The following is a 20070-nucleotide window of genomic DNA, read 5'->3' as shown; positions in this document are numbered from 1 at the left end:
TCCATCTAGTCAATGGACAGAAAAGGGGTCTGGTGTGAAGGATCTATGACTTACCCTCTTTTTTAGCAAAAGACTGAGGTGCGTAGTGGATGCTGGCAGTACTCCTGCATGCTTACTGTATATAGGTTGATTTCACAGATTTGCACTACATTTTGTTTTAGTTTATTTTAGGAGATGCTTCAGGTGGTAAGATCCATTGCTGGAGTGAAGAAACAGCAACACCCAGAAGTGCATGTGAACAAAAATTACTAATTACAAAAATTAGTAATGCAGAATTACTACTTGCATGTGTATCTGTCTGTAGACTTGCACCTGAGGTTTCCTAAAGTGCTAATATGGATATAACAATATTGAGAGGTCTTTTGGCTCTGGTGTTAAGTTTCAGTGGGTGTTTTGATGTATGTGTTTATGTATATCAATATAATTTGAGATAGCTGTATTGGTTTATAATCTGGTGAGTCATGTAGGAAATGTATATTTCAGGAATTTGTCAATGCAAATGTTGAACAGCTATTGTTTGAACAGAAGGCAAGTAAATGTACTTATACCTGGAAGCACACTGAATGTGGGTGAAGTTTGCAACTAAACTTGGAATAACCCTTTACAATGGTCAAAATGAAAGCAATAATCCATACTGCTTTCAATAATGCTGCCTTGAAGTTTCAAGATCTTTTTCAGGTGTTAAATCTTCACTGAGTCAAACTCCTTGCTCTTTATTGAGTTAACACCCCACTCCCAGTATTTCTTTTTGAAAGGCTGTCTGTTCAAGCAAATTTGCAAGAACTCCTAGGAGTATTTCAGGATATTAGGAAGCAAGGAGCTCTGCAGAGTTCTGTCGTGCTGGGTGAAGAATCAAGGGCCTTTTACTCAGGCTCATGTGTCAGTTTGTGTACTTTGCCTGCTCTGACAATTTAATGGAAATTCTTAAGTGCTTTAATTCTGTCTACATTGTCTTGTCCACTTTAAAGAGAAAGCCTTAAATTGCAATTTTCTCTTATTTGGACAGCAAAATTAATGAGCATGATTAACTTTTTGTGTACTTGATTAGAGATAGATAAATGTAGCACTATTGGCATAGTTGACCAGAGAATTACGTATAACAGGACATTATTGCGAATTATGATGAACATGCGCAAAACAAGGTGAATCAGGTTTGTTGATTTGATAGTAGGGGGGAAGATCATAGTGCTATAGAGATAGGAAAATGGCTACAATACAGGGAACCAAAATACAGCTAGTTAAGAATTGTAGATCTTAAGACTTACTTTTGTCTATTTGAAAAAGGAAAAGTGGCAAAGAGTTTAAACTTGGGTAACTGCCAGTCTCTCCAAGGAATGCAACTTTTGTGTGCTGGTAATACTCATTAAGTATTTTTTTTTAGTGCTTTGAATGCTAAGTAGATAGTAAAATAATCAAGTATCTCAATAACAAAGTTTCAACTGAATTTTATGTATTTTTATTTGTGCTAGATGATATTGTGTTATAATGAAATGTGTATAAAAAGAATTTCAAAATATAAAAATGCTGTAATTGTCCCCTGATAATGTCAATCATTTACTGCATTTTCTACTTCATATCACTTATGAATCTTGAGATATGTTTTGCTAAATTGGAATTGGTTGATAGTATATATTTTCAAACATCCCTATAAAATTATATTAATTCATATATCTGAATGAAACCAGCATTACATAATTGTATTGAGTTTTGAGATTAGGGAATGTAGTTGCAGAGTGAAGAACTCTAGTACAGTCATAGTAGTACTGGCAGTTTGATGCATTGGAAGTAGGTATAGATCAAAATTGCGAAAAATCCAGTTAATATGAGACTGCTTAAGACAAACTGAAGAAAACCAGTCCATTTTAGATTAATCTAATGAAAAGAAGTTAGCATAACAACCTGAGAAATTCAGTGTTAATAGATTATGTAGTTAATGTCTGTGTTAATAGTAAGTTTTATTTTACAGCATTCTGTATTTTTAGAACAGCTGGAAGGAAAGTAATGGCAAAGGCTTGGCTACTTGTATGAATAGATGAATAAATGGAAAGCTGGTGATCAGTCTTTTCAAAACAGATTGGTTTAACAGGTGTGTGGTATTTCACAGTCATAAGGGATCTAAAATGGTAAATAATGATCAATTTATGATGGTGGAGCAGTAAAAATTAAAGATCTAGCAAATCAAAGAAGAAATGAATGATTTGTGCCTGGCTGATTACAAGTGGTAGGTAAAATTCATCTTTGAATGTTGAGTGCATGGGAAAAAAACACCTCTCATCTTTATGGACTTATGTTGAACTAGGTTGGATTTGTAGTGCCTAGTTTTGTGAAAGAATCAATCTAGTACACAGTGACTATAAAAACAAAGCAGATATTTCAGTGAAGAACTGAAAATATAATGAAGCACAGAACAGAAACTGTTGTAATGCATTGTGTACTTACGGTGTGCTCACAACTTAAATACAATGTGCAGTTTCTCCACATGTGCCCTAGTTAAAAAGTACATGGTGGAAATAACAAATCACCAGAGTGTGCTGATGATGGGAATTGAAATAGCTTTCATACAAGCATAATTGGAAGAGAGTTGGGTAATGGTGAAATGCTGTGAGTGTGTAAAGCTGTGTCTTGGGGGAGGTGGGTAAAGAGTCATTGTCTCTTCTTTTGGTTGAAGAGTGGTAAGCTCAAGATGAGGTACACTTCCATATGGCCTATAGGTTGTGGAATTCATATCTGCATGATGCTGTAAGTGCAAGAAACTGAAACAGACGGAGAAAACATTTAGACAAAAATCACCAAAGAAAATGCTGCCTAGAAAATTTTTGTCATAGTTAACTGTAACAGTGCCATTTCTGGCTCACACATACAGCTGAGCAGTGCTTGCTCATATCTTCTTTCCTGGACACTCTTATTGTCACCTCCAGAGCCAGTCTATGCATGTAGACTGACTTTGGTTTTATTCCATATAACTATACCTTTTAAACTTTCAAGTATGGTGTAGTAATGAATGAAACTAAACCAACAGAATATGTGGAATTGTTGATTTTATAAGGAAGAACTCTGCATACTGTAATGACTCACTAGTGTGCCTTTGTTACAATTTAAGGATAAAATGAGGTCTTTTAAAGAGATAATGAAACTATTGATGATTTCATTGAATGAATGTGATATAGAAAAGGCTGTATCAGACCATGAAACTGACTGAAGAACATTAGAAATGAAGTTTTTCCCCTGTTCTTTTTCAGTCACTTCTGAAATACCGTTCCCATGTAAGTGGAGGTATAAACCAATTTATTTTAGTAATCTAATTTAACTGTTACAAGGGAAATGTCTGTGTAGGCCTGAAAGGTAAACAGGAAAATTGCTCTGTAATGACAAAGTAAGGTAGAGCTTAGTGTTAGCTGAAAATACCTCTAAGCCACAATATATGTTTTCAAGAAGTACGCAATGTGCTGTATTTAAAGAAGATACATACATGTCACCCATCCAAGTGGAGGAAAAATCCATCATAAAATTGAGGCCGCCTTATTTTAATACATGGCCTGGAACTACTGGAGGTATGGTTGCCTATTATAATGACATCTTGTCATCATTTAAGAGGAGAAGAGTATGGCTGCTATAGGTCTTGATGGAAAGATGATGTCCCTTCCTTTCTGTGTTGGCAAAAAAGTCAGATGACATATTGAAAGATTGACTAAGATGGAATGAAGAAGGCTGAGAGATGAGCTATCTCTGCAGCCACTGGCAATAATGATCATGTCTCATTTAGACTTTACCCTTTTTCTGCAAGCCATTAATTCTACAACTCCATAGTATGTTCCCATCTCTCTGACCCACACCACTTCAAACCAGCACTCAGTTTGAGCTTCTGTACTCCTCTCTGTTTGTCCACTAGTGATACCATTTAAAAATATCTGTGCTTCTGTGCTTCCCTTTGTGCTGGGACAGCTTGTAGTGTTTGCAAGTTCTTCTGCTTTAGCTAATGTAAGTGAAATAGGCTGTTTCATGTTTTATGTTTTACACTAGATATCCCAAGTATTTTACTTCCATTAATTATGATTCCATAAAATTGCTTCAAGCTTAGTCTTGCATTTGCAGTCTGAGAGTAAAATAATACCAGGGTCTTTTTTTTCTTCAGAAACTTACTTCAGTTGAAGAAGATAATTATTTTGAGAGTTAAGAATTTGCAAGTATCTTAATTAATGAATATCACCCATCCGTACCTTTTTTAAATGGAAGTTTTAATCCAGGTTAGTTTATTCTGTAGATACTGTAGTGAAGAGAAGCTGATTCCTGAAGAGCCTTTTAAATAAGCAATTCTTGGCATGTAGCTTCCTTCGATATTGTTTGCATGATCTTGAAATATGATTTGAAATGAATGGAAGATCAAGAGCTTGAATCTGTATTTCAGAGTTGTTTAGTTAAGTATTTTAATTGATAGCATTCATATCTAAGAACTGGAAGGTGAAGAACAGAACAGGAAACATTGTACATGGTGAATTCTGAATTAAACAGTATTGAAATTTGCTTTTGCTTGTTAAAAGTGAATGTGTATACTTTTTCCCATCTTTAAAACTTCTAAAAATAACACAACAAAATAACTAATATGTCTTAGACACCAAGGACACCATGAAGTTTTCTGTACTTTATGCTTCTTTAGGCATGGGCTTATATTTAGTATTTTGAAAGAAAAAGCATGATACAAAAGTAAGATTGATGTTATGAATTTAAACATATTGCCATTTTTTGTATATTTTTGTATTCGGTGTTTGAAACCTCCCTTCCTAGAAAGAAAAAGAGTGAATTTTGGCTTTTGAAGCAAGCCCTGAACAGAAGCAGATAATTGCACAACCCCAGAGCCAACCAGGATTTGAGAATTTTGTGCTTCTGCTTGGTGTCTGGAATTCTGTGTTAGCTGTGAACGTGGATAAATCGACTACAGATTGGAAAGCTTCACAGCACATTGAACCCCAGATTTTGACAGTTCATTGCCATCTCTAACTTGCTTTTAAAAATCACTGGATAGCACCCAGCAGCCTCCTAGCTGATGTTTTCTTACTGCCTCACACGGCATGGAGATAAATGCACAGAAGCTACTGGTGGACTTTGTACTGCTGTGCAAGCAGTTATCGTGGTTCTCTGTTGAATTTATTCAACAGAACCAAAAAATTTATTTTTTTTTCCTGGATTTTGTGGATATTTACCATGTGTCTTTGGAAAAGGTGTCTTCTAGTGGTTTGCAAAGTATTTCTCACTAAGTTACAATTACCCTGCCTGCATAGCTTTATTTCCGCATCTGTCTTGAGTCCAAATTGTTGTTGGCCTCTTACTCTCTTATTTCTGCTACTGACTGGTTTAATGTTGTTTCTTTGCTATTTGCTTTCTTTTTTCATCACCAGTGTCAGGTCAAGAAGAAGATCCTTTAATGCACAAGATGCAAAACCTGACTTTATTTTAGAGAAGTGAAATACTGTGATGCGTTTCTTGATTTGTATAGTCCTCATTTTAGCATTTCTTAGTTCAAAATGAGCCACTGTAGGCAGAGGTATCTTAAAAAAGGAATGTTTTTATGAAATTGACAATTTTAATAATATCCAGCCTTTAAAGTAATTCTGATTATCCTTGCAGCTACCTGTTTTCAAATTCTGTCATGATTTTACTGCTTATTCTTACTATATCTGAAGTAAATAATTTCTATCTCGCATACTTTAAAACTGAGGACTGCAAGCCAAGAAATAATTTTGATTTTGATAGCACTTGGGATTTTTTATAGTTAACAGTCAGTCCTAAAGACTAAGGTGAAAAATACGTTTGAATTTGAAGTGAAAGATCAAAGACTAATATTTCAGTCTAAATGAAATGTGTTCTCAACTATATATTCCTGGAAAATAAGCTTTCAAAAACCTTATGCTCTAGTTTTTGTTCAGGCATAGTTACTTGATATACTTAGCAAAGACTTGATGGATCAGTTTTCAATCCTTAAAAAAGGATAGAAAAATCCTTCTAGAAGCTGAAAGCAATCAAATTAGGTTTAGTCAGATCTGAACTGATCAGATCAAAGATATGTCTGGTCTAATATCTCACTCCAAGCACGTTAAAAATAGGTAACATAAACACCTAGCTATGAACGGACAAGTGAATAGCAGTACAATCTCTGGCATGCTTTGGTAACATCCATCAATTTGTATTTTAAGACCTTTGTCACTGTTTTTGCAGTTGTCACTTACACAATACTTACCTGACAGAGAGAGAGGACTTCCTAATGCACTTCGATTCTTTGTTACATAATTCCTAGAATACTTGATCTTTTTTCAGTCAAAGCCGTATCTGTGGTTTTCAGCCAAAAAACTGGGTTTAATCTTTCTCCAAGAAGATGCTACCCACTGAGGAGTCATTTATACCTAGTGACAGACTTAAACTGTAAGTCACAAAGTTCACAGCACTTAACGAGACCTTAAAAGTATCTCCTTCTTCATTGTATTTTTCTGTTTGGTTTTTTGATAATGTTTGCTTTGCTTTTGTTGATAGGGATGTATGCTGTGGTAGCAGTGCCAGATGGGCTTGTGGCTGTTTGTTTCTAGATTTAAGTTGGAATGTAAAAAGCCAACATCTTGTTCATGAGAATTCACACTGAATTCAATGGATAAAATGCAGGGGTTTTATTCTGTGAATTAATTTACTGTCATTGTCCTATTTGCTAGTTGCCATTTCATGTTCAAGTGCCTACTGTGTGATGCACTGTGACTTTTTAATATTACTGAACTTCATTAGAACTGCTATTTGTTCTTTTTGTATTTGAAAAAAGTAATTATTTTCATGTAAGTATGGAGCTAATTAGGGTAATAATACATAGAAGTATATGGAATTAAATTTTGATGAGTCTCATTGAAGTGAAGGAGTAACAGCTGTTTCACATAACTGCTAACAGTCATTAAATAAATGTGAATGATTTCATTTGCATGGAAGATTGATAGGGACAACTGGGTTTTTATCTTGGCTCTTTAGTTAGCAGCATGTGTAATTATTTTTCCATATACTTAATTTTGTTTGTTGTTTTGTTTGGTTTTTTCAGGATGGATTAGATGCTTTGGTATATGACTTGGATTTTCCTGCCTTAAGAAAAAATAAGAACATTGATAACTTCTTAAACAGGTGTAAGTATTTAATGTTTAATTTACTAAATAACAGAAGTCTGTAATATCAAAAGAAAACACCTGTTCTACCTCTTTGAAAAGCAGCTAGGGATTTGGGGTGCATTGAGTTTTTGGGTGCAAGTTGTTTTGGGTGCTAGAGTCTTAATTGTTAATTTCCCACTGTGAAGTGGCAGCTGTCTATGCAAATCTCATCCCCAGCAATTGAATGTCCAATCTGTTGCCCCTGTAAATGGCCTTGTCTGCAGTGGCACAAAGCCTTTTAAGAGAAAGAACTCTTGTCTTTGTTAGGGCAACGCCCTGGATTCCCATAACTTGTTTTCTAATTTCATGTACTAAGATATCATAAGCAATTAACAGTAAAATGGCATAGTGGTGTGTACAATGTCATGGAATCGTATTAAATATTTGTTCACTAACAGGCTGGAGCATAATTTGTAAGCTTTTGGGTTTTTTAGTAGAAAGGGTCTCTTTTCTTGAAAATCTTATACTGCATAGCTGATACATTTACTTGTGTATGCAGCTGATGTGTCTGCAGAATTCTCTGCATTTACCCTGTATTTTTCCACTGCCAGATTTCCTGCACATTATACTCTATAATAACATTTTAAGGTAATAAAGTTGATTTTTAAATAGAAATCATAGTTCCATAATTTTCATAATTAAAAAAATCAAAATACAAGGAAAACCCCAAAAAGGCATTTGTGAATCAAAACTTCCTGAAGGCTGCCAAATGGACAAATTCTGAAGACCCTGGCAGAAATGTTTGCCGATGGAAGATTTGCTTCTGCCTGTAGACTAAATGGGCAAGACTTGAAATTAAGCTAATGGTGTTAGACTTTTACAGGCTTAAGCAATTCAATTGAATTCTCTAACAAATGTTTTTATGGTAAATATAAAGTAATTTGACTCAAATAATTTTTGTCTTTGCTTTGAAATTTATGTTGAGATTTTTTTTGTTTCCACGGTGTTTTCAAATGGTGTATTGGGTGCAACTGTAATCTGTGATAGTGAATTTTGTGGTGATTATTTTACATTAATCTCCAATTGTGTGAATATTTGAGTCCACTAGATCTGTTTGATGTCTCATTTGCACGTAAGCTGGTTACTGAAAGCCTAAGCTCAAATGTTCTGTTTAACTTTTTACAGTTCAAACTGTATTGATACCATATGCTTAGTTACATGCACATTTTGTATATTCAGTTATTTACTGAGAAGGTGTGGTGAAACTCTTGGAGAAAAGAGAAGTTGTACCAGGCAAAGGAAATAGTCATTGCAACAGATAATATGAATGTAATTTTTATGAGTAGCGAAATCAATAGTGAGTCTCAAAAAGCTTCACTACTGCAATTGGGGCTGAGTGAAAGAAAACTTTTACATTTACAGCCTGATAATGAATATCTTTTAGGTATAAATTATATACTGTGTAAGATGTGACCTGAAGTAATCTGAAGGTGGAGAACAGAACACATTAGTTCCCTTCAAACTGCCTTTGAAACATTAACTTGCAGTGTTTGCTGAAATATTAAAGCAAGCTGTGGATGTGTGAGTAGTGGCCTTAGAGGGAGCTGTGAAGTCTAGTTTGCCTTGAATTTCCATTAAAAAAATAGACATTTTCATGTTTATTTTATTTTATTAGAAGACTGTTTAAAATATCTTTTTGCAGTATTAGATGCCTAGTTTGCAACATTATTGCAGAAATTTAAAATAAATTTCTAGATGGCAAAAAAAATGGGAGTTTGCTTCCTTTATTTTGTAGACTGCCCTATGAACCATTCCTTACCCCCTCTTTACTTCTCCCTAATTTATACATTGTATTTTTGTGGAACCTCCAAAATCTGCCTCTACCGGTTGAGGTTGTGAGCATTACTTTTGCAAATATAGAACCTTTCTGTTTCTCTACCATACAGAATTAAAAGAATGAAGAAATGAGTATTGGAGGTATCTGAGAGCCCTGCTTTGCAGTGGTGACTCAGCTTATTTCAAGGCAGCATCTGAGCCTTGTTACAACCGAAGTTCAGGACAAGTTGGGAGAGGGGGATTTTTGCCATGGGAGCCACCCCAGCTGTTCATACAGCATAAGCTGGGCAGGTCCTCCGCTGGTCCTGGGAGATAAGGAACTGCCTATTGAAGTATACTGCAGCCTGATAATCCTTGTTTAACAGATCTTAGAATATGGAGGTCAAATTTCCAGCACTGTTGTTACTATAACATGTTGTCTGAAAATAACTGAGTGTTAGTATGTATCCCAAGCAGTAAAGTTCAATTTGCAACTGATCACAAGCTTGACTTAGGTTATTTAAAAATCCTTAGCTTAGGTTGCTCTTCAGATGTGTTTTCCTTAATTCTGCTTTGTTGATAGGCAAGGCTTGTGATTGAATACCATTTAAAGGATTCATATTGTGCTTTTTTATTCAGAAGAGGTGAACCTCCTGTTGTGAGATTAATAGGCAGGAAGTTAACAATAGCTAGAAAATTGCTGTCATCAAAATTGCTGCATTTTAGTTCTGTGCAGTCTTGCTCCTCTTCTGTAAGCTAGTTGTCACCAGGGCAAATAAGGCAATGCATTATTTGTTGGAACTACTGAATATTTTGATCCCTATGTGAAAGAATTTGTCAGAATTTAGAATTTTGCTATAATTTACCTGAATAAATGCCTGTGTTATGCTGCATTGTAAATGGTTGCTTTACATTAGATAATAATGCTGCAGAGTATTTATTCAAACAGAAACTATGTTTGTTCCTCTTAAGGTAATAAAATCTTACTGAATTTTTATTGTAGATAGGCAGCTTTTGTTTTAGATTGTGGCCTGTGTAGGTAGAAATCTAATGATAATTTTCTGTCAGCTGCTTTGTCACTTTTTAGTGTATGAACTTATTTATTTCTCCTCTGTTTTTTTCCCTTGTCCTTAATTCTCTCTAAGCTTTGCTTTTAGGCCTAGAATACTATTTTTGAAAATAAAATACTGTTGCATTAATTTTTTTTTATTAGAAGCATATCTGTTTTAGTAGAACTTCCTGGCTTTTAGAAATACTGAAGCATGAAGCTTTTCTACGTAGTCTCATGCCAGTGTTGACCCACGTGGATTAAAATAGACCGTTTTAATCTTTTACCAAATTTGGAATTAGAATTAGTATATCTGCCCACTGGGAGTTTGTAAATTATTCTAGTTTATAGAATGACAGGTTTATATAAATAATTGCAATGATTCCCACTGCATGTTTTAAATTAAAATCTACTTTTTTTGAGTATTAGGAATCATGAAAGTGCAGAAAAGCATAACTTTTTTCAAAAAAATATTTTTTCAAGTGTCTTGTAGTGTATTTTCTTACACACTTTCCCAGCTGTGTTGCATATTTATTCAGAAATAATATTTTTATACTGATCAGCTTGCAAGCAGGATCATGCTGGATATGAAATTTTTGCATAGTTTTTTGGTTTTTTTTTAGGTAATTATTTTAAACAAAACTTCTAAATTAAGATCTCCTGTAATAGGATTGTACAGTGGAGTCATCTCATTAGGGTATATCAAGTTTTGGTAACTGGTTGTGAGAATAAGGTCACGCATTCTTGCAGGGAATTTTTCAATGGCAATGTAGGTTCTTTGAGCAGCATTTCTTCTAAAAACTATGAAATTCTGAAGTTAGACAAATGGGTTTAATTAAGTTCACTATATATGAAATGTGGATTTTGTTCTATGTAGATAAAGACACAGTAAATAAAATGAGAGATCTGCGCATGAAAGCTGAAGATTATGAAGTAGTGAAGGTGATCGGTAGAGGGGCATTTGGGGAGGTTCAGTTGGTAAGTTAAGTTTCTATTTGTACATTTGAACATATTCTGTATTATTTGCTCATGCGTCTGTTTCTCAGTGTTGTGTTCAGAAGATGCAGTCCTAAATATTAAAGCCTTTGGCTCAGTGAAATTTTATTCCATTACATTTTATGGAAATGTTTTTGAAAATGTTCTATTTCAGTCCTTTCCGAGTGCACAAGTACTTGTTTTGCATTGTAATCTACTCTCTTAAAATGGAATGTGTATTCCTCATAATCAAGAAAATTAGCCTTTACCACTGTTTACATGGACACTTGAAGTCTTAAGGGCTAGAAGAGTTTCTGTCAGTTCAGGGACTACACCAGATTTTTGTGGACATAGTTCTCACAGATGAGAGATGTGTGTTGTTTGTGATAGGTTAGCAGCCAGGCTTGTTAATCCTGCTTTATTTAATCGAGTGCTGGTGGGAGAAACTGGAAATACAGCAACAAGTATAGACATCTGCTAGTGAACTCTGGAAAATGCTTATAGTTTTAATTTTATAGTATTTAACAACTCTGCCAATATTTGTCCTTTTAAAGGCACATACATGCAGATTATGTGACTCCTGTGCCTATGCACTTCCGTGTTGAAAAGTTCTAGCAAGTATTTAAAAAGTAATGCGTTGTCAGATGTAATTATTTTTTTGATATACAATATATAATCCTTTATAGTAATGTGAAGAGTCTTATAAAATGTGTCAAATGGTAAAGCAGGAAAAGTAATGTTTTCAGTGATGTTCTTCATGTGTTAATATGGCAAACCAGTATGTTCTGTATGTCACATTTGTTTTCACAGGTAAGGCATAAATCCTCAAGGAGAGTTTATGCTATGAAACTTCTGAGCAAATTTGAGATGATAAAAAGATCCGATTCTGCATTCTTCTGGGAAGAAAGGGATATTATGGCTTTTGCTAATAGCCCTTGGGTTGTTCAGGTAAAGTGATACTATTTTTAAAATACTGGCATTAGAGAATAGTTTGGTTGCAATACTGCATGACCTGGAATTGCACGTTTCGAAGTTTCTTTTTTGTTTTTTTTTGGTCTGCTAGGGTATGCATGACTAAGATAAGCAATGCTATATAAAAGAGCAGGTATAACACTTGCTTCAAACTGTATTTTGTCACGTTTACAAGATAAATTCTTCTCTTTACTACTAAAACTCTTTTACCAGTTATATTTTGGTACATCTGCTCTGTGGATTTAAATCATCCAGCATACCAGAAAGACGTGCTTAAGACAGAGCTTCAGTATATTCTAATTATTATATTCTATGTATCTTTGCAAATTATGCGTACTCTGGTTATTTTTTTCCCCATTTCAGTATTCTCACTGACAGTTTTTTGTGAGGTGCTGCTGCCTTTGAAGTTCTAAGGAACATGCCTGAACCAATTATTGAGCATTGTGGGTGCACATGTCATCTTGTTAATTTAAACTGTTCTTACCCTTAAGCATATAAATTCTTCTGTTAGGTTGGAATTACACAAACTCATTCAAGATTTACCCAAGTCAAATGGGTAACTGCTTTACTATCTGTCTGGGTGTAATTGTGCAGAATAAAACTTAGGAATTTCATACAGTTTTAAGTAAAGAAAAATCTGCTTGCATTACTCATGTTGAACAGAGGGCTGACAACTTTAAGGGAAATATTTTTATTGTTCAAAGTTTAGGCTCATTTTCTATATAGCAAATGTTGACAATAGAAAAAATAAACATTTACTGTTTACAAGTAAAATCAGGTAGATGTTTGCAGCAGAGTAATTTCATCTTTGCATATGAGTCAACTAACATCCCAATGTAATGAGCATTCTTTGAAATGATCTCAAAATTCATTGCACCAAATTCACTAATCAGAATTTGTAACCAGACCTCTACTTCTTCCAGGGTAATATAAAGGGATGGAGGATCTGGTTCTAGAGGCTAACTTATTTTTAGGAGGTTTGCTGAATGATGCACTGTTGCTGCAGTTATTGTAACAATTCTGTTACTTTGGAAATCAGCTTGCACAGAAATGCCTTTGATTTGCCGACAAGCAAAATATTAAAGATAACTGGAACACAACTGGCTTATTTTTTGGTTTTGCTTTTTTGCAGTTATTTTACGCATTCCAAGATGACCGTTACCTTTACATGGTGATGGAATACATGCCTGGTGGGGACCTTGTGAATTTAATGAGTAACTATGATGTTCCAGAGAAGTGGGCAAGATTTTATACTGCTGAAGTTGTACTTGCATTAGATGCAATTCACTCAATGGGTTTTATACACAGGTGAGAAAAAAAAAGATACTACATAGGGTTGTTTATTTTCTGATGCTGCCGAATTACTTCAGTTTAGGCAGTTTTAAAATTCAAGATACTACTTCTTTATTGTTATTCCATAATTATTCCATCTTACAAATTGAAAAGTTGTTGCCATCAGAAACTCTAAGTCTGAGGTGATATAGTCAAGGAAAAGGTTTTCAGTGAGCTGATGTTCCTCAGTTTGGGGAGCATTAAAATTGTCCCACTTTTACCAAGAGATAATAAGAACAAAAATGGTATGAGCATGCTTGCCCCAAAATGGTTCTTTTCTTTTGATTAGAAAAAGCTGTTTAGGGAATCTGATCACAGTAGTATCCACTGTTAGGAATTAATTCTCTGCTAGGCATTTGAAGCCTCAGTGACCCATTAAACAAGAATCTGTGAGCATTGTGAGGAAAATCTCCCAGCCATATGTTTTCTTGTGAGGGGCAAGATGGAAAATTGAGATGCAGAGCAAAGGGACTTGGATTAGTTTCATATTATGTACTTGCCCTAAAGTGAAATATAGTAATTTCTCGGATAGGCTGGGAAGTTTTCTTTTTGGTATTTGAACTTGTATCTGTTTCTAGCTTTTAGTTATATTAACTAGGAGCAGAAGAATAATTTTTTCAACAGAAAATACAGGAAGAATTTGAGTAGTGTGTAGTATACACTACAGTATATACATTTTCGTTTTGTAATTTGGTCGCAAGATCAGTGTTAGCACGTAAGCTTTTGCAAAAAAAGCGAACACAAAGCAAAATAAACTACTAATCCATTGCTTGAGTGGCATCTAGAACATCATTAATTATGTAGCTATGCTGCATCTAATGGGTAAATTATCTGGCTGAATGAACCGTTTGTACGTGTGTATTGCAAGCTTTAGAAAGCAGGCATTAGAAGATGCCAGCAGCACAGAGAGGTTTTTATCATGAAAATTTAGATTATTTTGACACCAGGAGATTTTTTGGAATTTGTTTCCCCCTGTAGTTAATACGTTTAACTCTGATGAATGAAAAGGGACTTATGAAAATATGGGCCTACTGCTTAATGGGTCAGTGACAGAGTGACAAAGGACGTGGGAATGGCTGAGGCTGCTGCCTTTGCCCAGCCTTCATTGATAAGGTCGGCTTTCAGGCCTCTCAGAGCCTGTGCCCAGTGGCAGAGCTTGGGAGAGGAAAGCATTGCTCTGGCAGAGGAAGATCAAACTGAGTCTCAGTTGTGCAAACTGGATATGCACATGTCCAGGGTACATGGTGGGACATGCCATGGGTGGTGAGGGAGCTGCCAAGTAGCCTTAAGATACTGCTCTCTGTCACCTTGGAAGGTGTCTGGGAATTAGGAGATTCCTGATGACTGAAGGGAAACAAATGGCACACCTGTCTTGCCCCAAGAAGGGCTGGGAGGAGAGAGAGGAGCTGAAGGCTAGCCAGCCTAAGGGCAGTTGGATTAAATTGTGAGGAAACTATTTTCCAGCATGTGGATGGAAGGTGATTGTGAACAGCCTGCATGGATTTATGAAGGGTAATACATGCCTTCCCAAACCAATTACCTTCTGTGTTGAGATGATGGGCTTCACTGATGAGGCAGAGTGTGTTTGTCTTGACTTTAGCAAGGTTGTAGATGTTGCTGGGTTGGAAAGGCAGAGTTTGAATGGGTAGAACTCTCTGGATACTCCTTGTGAGTAGATTGTGCTGTCCAGCAACAGTCAGCTACCAGCAGTTCCCCAGAGGTTTGATGCCAGGATCAGCACTGTCTCTGTTCACAACATGAACAGTGTTCAGGCAAGATAGAAAGCATTAGTCACCAGCTGCCCAGCTGGAGTTCATAAAAAAGGTAGATCAGGCTAGAAGCTGCATGGTGAAAAGATGAAAGGCAATGGATGACACAAGCTACAGCAGGGGAATATCTAGCTATTCTTTAGGAGTTGTTTTTTCCACTATGAGGGAGGTCAAACAGTGCAAGAGAAAGGGTATGGATTCTTCATCCTCAAAAAAAGAAGACTTGCCTGGATTTGACCCTGAGTAACCTAATGTAACTTTGAAGTTCAGTCTGACTTTGCAGCTATACTTTGATCAGACGGCTAACTGAGAGTCTTACAAAAATCCCTCCCAACCAAAATGATTCTGTGAGTTTACTGGTACATTTGCACTACATTTCATCTGACAGTTATGGCCAAAGTTCTCCTTTGAGGTCTCTGAAATATATTTTCTCCTGAAATTTGTGTTATGCTATCTTGGTAATTGTTTCTTACTGCTATTCTGCTTCAGTATATTCAATGACATCAACATGCTGCACTTTACCAGTTACTTTATGAAAACTTCTGTAGTGGAAGTACTTGGCGAGTGGTATAAGTTAATATTCCTCTTCAGTCATGGGAAAATATTTGTTCACAATAATAGAATTTTGAAAATGACATTCAGTTGTTCCCTAGAAGTACAAGTGGTACAGGAGAGAAGCTGTGTTTTCAATGCCTGTTTGACATAATCAGTGAGTGTTTTTTAAGAACTTGAGGTTCAAGATTAGTGTCCAGATCTATTAAATTTGGTGACTTAAGGCTGTATTCTCACATGTGTTCTAGTTTTTAAAAATGTTGTTGTTCAGAAGTCTCTGTTGGTCGTGATACTTAGAGAAAGCAAAAAAAAAAGTGGAGGCAATGGTGGTGCATTAATGTTGCTGTTTTTCCATTAAATGTTGCATCTGAAAAGCAGTTGACTTCCATTGTTTTCAGAAGTTAAATCTATTAAATTGCATTTTTACTTTTTAAAATATGTATTTTTCTTTCAGAGATGTGAAGCCTGATAATATGCTGCTAGATAAAGCTGGTCATTTAAAATTAGCAGATTTTGGTACTTGTATGAAGATGAACAAGGTAAACATATATTTGTAATTTCACTTTTCTGTTTGTGAAAGGAAAACATACTTAAAAGTGGAAAGAAAAGGTGTTAGAAAGTTTTAAGCAAGATGAGAAGAGTGTCAGGTTCCACTTTGTTCCCTTACTGTTCTTCATGGCCTAGTGAAAGGAACTAGATGATCTTTAAGGTTCCTTCTAATCCAGATCATTCTGTGATTCATGCATCTTACTTAGTGACAATGTAAAGTGCTAAAATGGTTCTTCAAGTACTGTTTTTTAGAGAAACTTTCTGAAGCCAAGCCTTTGATTGTCTCTAGTTGCTCAGGGTTATTTCTTTAAGTCTTTTGGTATGAAAAGTTAGGGCAAAGAAATTAGATGATTTTTATGTAGTGTGTCAGAAATGAAAGAATAAAAATTGTCATGCCAGTTGTTAAATACCAGTTTTACTTATTAGCCGTTGCTAACATAGCATGAGGACAAATCTGAAGGAAACAGGTGTCATAGAATTATTTATTTTTTTAAAATGTATTCTGAAGTCATTTTAAAAAAATGTTTCGCAGCAGTATTCATGTGCTGTGTAGCACTGCTGTTCCCTACACAAAACTGACTGGTCAACCTGTGCATATATTTGAGGAAAACATATTGTGGAAATCTGACATACGTGGCACTTAGTAGAGTTGGTGTCTCATGTACAATATGATCTCATCATATTCCAGGAGTATTGTACTTAGCTGCTGAATAAAAGGCACCAATGAAAACCAAGTGTAGACTATGTGTAAAAATCCTAGTAGTCTTGAGCCTAGTCTTGGTTTCTCTAGTCTTTTGAAAGAGAAAGGTTATTCTCTAGAAGAAAAATTGCTCAGCATAGGAGTTTAATTTAGGGTTTGCTGCATATGCAGCATTACATTAATATTTATTTTATTTGCTTAGTTATGTATTTTTATGCACTGATCCATTTCTAGGAATGGCATAGGATTATTTCAGAAGTGCCTGAATGGCACTGGAAAAGGGTGTGTGGTTACACCTTCAGCATTCAGTGTGATTGCTGACAGCTCCAGTGTGATTGATCTCGGTTCTGTCAGCTCTTTCTTGGGGGTGTGTGGAACATCAAGCATTCTTCTCATCTATTACCTGTTTTGAAGTCTCTCTACATAGATTTTCAAAGCCTTATCTACCTTTAGTCTTTCTAGCATTCAGTATCTTGGGTTGAAGGCCAAAAACTTGCAGTTCAGCTGTTCCTGTTATCAAAATCCCTGATGATGACCCATTTATGCTAACAGAGGAGCTTTCACTGTTTACAGTACATCCTGTCAGCAAATGACACATTTATACTGGCATGAGTGGCTGTGTGGTGTCTACAGGGCCTTAGATGCAGTTCTGATTACTTCTTGGATACTAACTGAGGTTTTTAAAGCAACTTCCATTGTGTTTGAAAGATATAGTGCTTTGTTCTGGCTTTAGCAGCTTAGACTTCAAAAAAATTAAAAAAAAACCAATTTAAAAAGAATGTTTGTTGACAAAATTTGATGTGGATCTGTTGATTTTGCTTAGGCTGCATAAACTCATGGAACTTACTGGCAACTTTGGATCTTATATTTGGGCCTGGCTGTTTTCTTCTCTTTTGTAGGAAGGAATGGTACGATGTGACACGGCTGTGGGAACACCAGACTACATCTCTCCTGAAGTATTGAAGTCCCAGGGAGGGGATGGTTACTATGGGCGGGAATGTGACTGGTGGTCAGTTGGAGTCTTCTTGTATGAGATGCTTGTAGGTGAGTAGTAGGATCATCAGAATTGTCTGCACTACTTAACTAGACTCCCATGTTAAAATCACTCTTGTTTTTAACATTGCTCTTCTGGCATGAGCTGTGGTTTATAGATCCTGGCATTTACAGAGTGTATTTTAGAAAAATTCTGGCAGAGTTCTCAAACATTTGTCCTTGCCTGTTGTTCACTTGGTTGCCTACATTGTTGTATATGTAATTCAGATATTACAAATCACGTCTACAATAAGTTTGATCTGCTTTTGAATGTTTGTGGTTTGTCTTTTTCAGGTGATACACCTTTTTATGCTGATTCTTTGGTTGGAACATACAGTAAGATTATGAACCATAAGAACTCCCTTACTTTCCCTGATGACAGTGACATTTCTAAAGAGGCAAAAAACCTCATTTGTGCCTTTTTAACTGATAGGTAAGGTTTATATTTTACTCATAATGAAAATAAGCCTTCATTAAGAGTATTTCTTGTCATGTTGGAAAAAAAAAAGTATTTGTTTTGTGTAGATTTTTAAACTGCTCAGAAGTGAAGTTCTTAGAGCCTGGGCATGAGTGCGGTGTAAAAACTTGGCAGTTGCCTGAACTGTCCATGATGGTGGAAACAGAAGCAGCAGAGCTCCTTATACACAAAGTTAAAACCAGACTGTGTTCTCAAATGTAGCTGCTGTGCTCATATAGAGATCTTCTTATGAAAACATTTGAGTTATGTGTACATTTTACCGTAGCTTGAGAGGTATTTTTTTGTCTTTGTTGTTAGCTTATGCTTTAAAATGAGTCTTTCCTTCAGAATAATTTATGGAATCGCATGTGTTTAACCAAAACACTCTTTAACAGGGAAGTGAGGCTAGGACGAAATGGTGTAGAAGAAATTAAACGGCACCTTTTCTTCAAAAATGATCAGTGGGCTTGGGAAACACTCAGAGACAGTAAGTATAGTGCTTTTCTCAGAAATGGTGGTCTGGCTTACCTATGTATCATGTTAGCAAAAGGACTGGTGTATTTTGCTTAAAGGAGTTTACAATTTTATTTACTCTGTAACAAGCAAAATTTTCTTAGTGACTTGAGTGGTATACTGATTATTATCATACTATTTTGCATTTTTTCTAGCTGTAGCACCAGTTGTGCCTGACTTAAGTAGTGACATTGACACTAGTAATTTTGATGATCTGGAAGAAGACAAAGGAGAGGAAGAAACATTTCCCATACCAAAAGCATTTGTGGGCAACCAGCTTCCTTTTGTAGGATTTACGTACTACAGCAACCGTCGGTATGTGTGCAGAAAGCAAATTAATGGTGTATTCTTTGTTGGCACTGTTCCTGACTCTTACCAACCAATATTTAGGTTCAAGTCTATTCAGATATTTACTAATCATTCAGAATACTAAAAATTACACTCTTTTAATACTTTAACTATGATAACCAGTACTGCTAGACATCATTACCTTAAAATATCACATTGTGTTGTTGAGTGTGCTATTCCGCATCGAGAAGCTTTTATAATGATGCTGCAGAAGCTAAGCAAGAAAATCCACTGTTGCCAATACCAGGCAGAGCTGCCTGCAGAACACTGAATTGTGTGTAGAGTCATGAATCAGGGTTTGAAAGTCCATTTGTTTTACTGCATATTACTGTCCCTGAGCTGAAGTTTCCATACTTTACATCAGTGTTTTAGTGTGTGGTAAATTAAACCTTGGCTTACTAGAAATAATTTCCTACTTGCACGCTTTCTGCTTCATAATTTTCTTAAATACACGTCCACTGACTGAGTGAGATCTTGATGCTTTACGGCTTTCAGTATTGCTTTAAAAGTCTTCTAAATTACATCAGTTAAAGCTGTATTAATTCATGCTTTCAACAGTCATTATTACTGTAGGTCCTATGGATAGCTACGTCTACATTCAAAAATCTCAGTAACTTTTTAATACTTGGAAAGCTGCTTTTAATTGTGGTGTCAGGCTTAAAATGGGCTAAAACTTCTAGTAGAACTGTCAGATAGAGACTGTTAGTTTTAATAGCATTTCTGGATAGGAAAATCTTAAAAGGAAATAAATCTGGTTTTCATCCTTGCATAGAAGAGGAAACACTTTTCCAAGCCTGTGGTGAAATTCTTTCCATCTCTGCAAAGAGTTGGATTTGTTGTTACCTTTTGCCATGGTAAGGTGTAGAAGGACTTGCAGGCTTTCTGTACACTTTGGGTGA

At 35.6% G+C, this 20070-nt stretch overlaps 1 protein-coding gene across 2 annotated transcripts in view; it reads left to right on the top strand.

The window, feature by feature from the left end:
- The window catches only part of ROCK1 (Rho associated coiled-coil containing protein kinase 1), an 83221-nt gene that overhangs the window by 24650 nt on the left and 38501 nt on the right, over positions 1-20070 (top strand). For both annotated transcript variants that reach the window (XM_053975956.1, XM_053975965.1), the window contains exons 2-10: positions 7067-7148; positions 10850-10950; positions 11758-11895; positions 13052-13227; positions 16027-16111; positions 17721-17865; positions 18148-18286; positions 18706-18797; positions 18979-19138. In XM_053975956.1, coding sequence (XP_053831931.1) covers positions 7067-7148; positions 10850-10950; positions 11758-11895; positions 13052-13227; positions 16027-16111; positions 17721-17865; positions 18148-18286; positions 18706-18797; positions 18979-19138 — 1118 coding nt within the window. The remainder of the gene's footprint in view (positions 1-7066; positions 7149-10849; positions 10951-11757; positions 11896-13051; positions 13228-16026; positions 16112-17720; positions 17866-18147; positions 18287-18705; positions 18798-18978; positions 19139-20070) is intronic.

The sequence above is a fragment of the Vidua macroura genome, chromosome 1 (assembly GCF_024509145.1).
Source record: "Vidua macroura isolate BioBank_ID:100142 chromosome 1, ASM2450914v1, whole genome shotgun sequence".
NCBI lineage: Eukaryota > Metazoa > Chordata > Aves > Passeriformes > Viduidae > Vidua > Vidua macroura.
Note: the sequence above shows the minus strand (reverse complement) of the source record. Positions and strands in the feature narration are given on the sequence as shown.